The following is a 1,418-nucleotide window of genomic DNA, read 5'->3' as shown; positions in this document are numbered from 1 at the left end:
CTCCGATTTCGTGTGTGTGTGTGTGTGTGTGTGTGTGTGTGTGTGTGTGTGTGTGTGTGTGTGTGTGTGTGCCTGTCTCATGAAGCATCAATGGACATCTTTATCTGGTCAGCACTCAGGAGTATTAGGGACACCAAAAACAACAAACGTGTATTATTTTTGAATTGTATCGAGACAGAGAGACCCAGACAGACTTCTTTTGAGTGTCTCCCTCGTGGGTTGTTGAGCGGTTGAGTGGGGGCCGCATGTTTACTGAGTAAAACATGTCCTCTGTTTATTGCCCTCGTGTCTTCTCCAGACCAAACTGGCCTTGCAGAAGCAGCTGACCAAGAGCTTGACCACGGGCTTCCTGCCCAACCCCCTTGCACCGCCCACCCTGTGCGCGGTGGCCGCCAACCCGCTGGCGCTGCGCCACCCGATGGGCGCCGCCTCCGCTGCCTTCATACAGACGCCCTTCCTTGGGTCCGCGCTTTTCCGGCCCGCTCCGGGGCCTCTGCGGCCTGCACACGCGCCCATCATTTTCTCCCCGTACTAATGCCCCCCCTCCTTGGTGTCCCCCTTGGTGTCCCCTCTATCTGTGTGACCAAACTATGCAGTCAGCCTGTCTTAAGGAAGAGTGGCGATCCCCCCATCGCGCCTTCTTCCTGTTCCGGTGGTCACCGGTGAGGGAGCGAGGGCCACATTGATAGCCATTAAATGGGATGAAGGGGGGGCTTTACGGCTGTTACCGTGTCGTTTTGTAGACGAGTCTAGCTGTACGTTTAAGATAAGTTCCCTTTACTTGAGCGCTTTTCAAAGCGTGAGACTGAGAAACTCGGCAGCTTGGCAAATACAGAGCAAATGTGAGTCCAATATGGACACATATATTTGAGAGGTGAGAACTTCTAAGAAGGTGAGACAGTTTATGCGAAAAATAAAGATGTTTTTTATGCTAAGCTAACTTCAGCAACACCATCAACACTGTGAGTCACAAGAACTCAAAGTCGACGGAGTCAGAGCTTGGAAAAATTCAAGAAAACATGATTTTTCTTCTTTAAATGTGCTATGCTAACTTTAGCTTTGTCTGGAGACAAAAGTACTCGTGAGGCAAACAATGAGGAAAAAAAAAGAGAAGCTCAATAGGCAAAGAAGAAACTTTTTTTTTACTTTTTGAGAAAGTATCTGAGGTAGTAGGTTGAGAAAAACCAAGAAAATTGATTTCTCTTCAACATCCTAAGCTAACTTCAGCTACAGCTATGTGGAAAAAGTATTGGTGAGGCAGAAGACTTAAAGGTGGGGTGGCAGCTTGAGAGAAAATAAGTATATAAATGAAAGTATAGACTTTATTTCAAATACACAAAATTAACTTTAGCTTTAACTATATGGACAAAAGAATCGGAGTGTATACATACACACACATGTATTTATATATATATATA

At 46.2% G+C, this 1,418-nt stretch overlaps 1 protein-coding gene across 1 annotated transcript in view; it reads left to right on the top strand.

Moving 5' to 3' along the window:
• The window catches only part of znf385c (zinc finger protein 385C), a 17,660-nt gene extending 16,677 nt beyond the window's left edge, over positions 1–983 (top strand). The window contains exon 9 of the mRNA XM_019895917.1: positions 299–983. Within this exon, the coding sequence (XP_019751476.1) occupies positions 299–535 (237 nt within the window). The 3' untranslated portion in view covers positions 536–983. The remainder of the gene's footprint in view (positions 1–298) is intronic.
• Positions 984–1,418: the final 435 nt, after the last annotated feature.

This window comes from Hippocampus comes, unplaced genomic scaffold, assembly GCF_001891065.2.
Source record: "Hippocampus comes isolate QL1 unplaced genomic scaffold, H_comes_QL1_v1.1 scaffold10, whole genome shotgun sequence".
NCBI lineage: Eukaryota > Metazoa > Chordata > Actinopteri > Syngnathiformes > Syngnathidae > Hippocampus > Hippocampus comes.
This window is presented reverse-complemented; position numbering and strand designations above follow the sequence as displayed.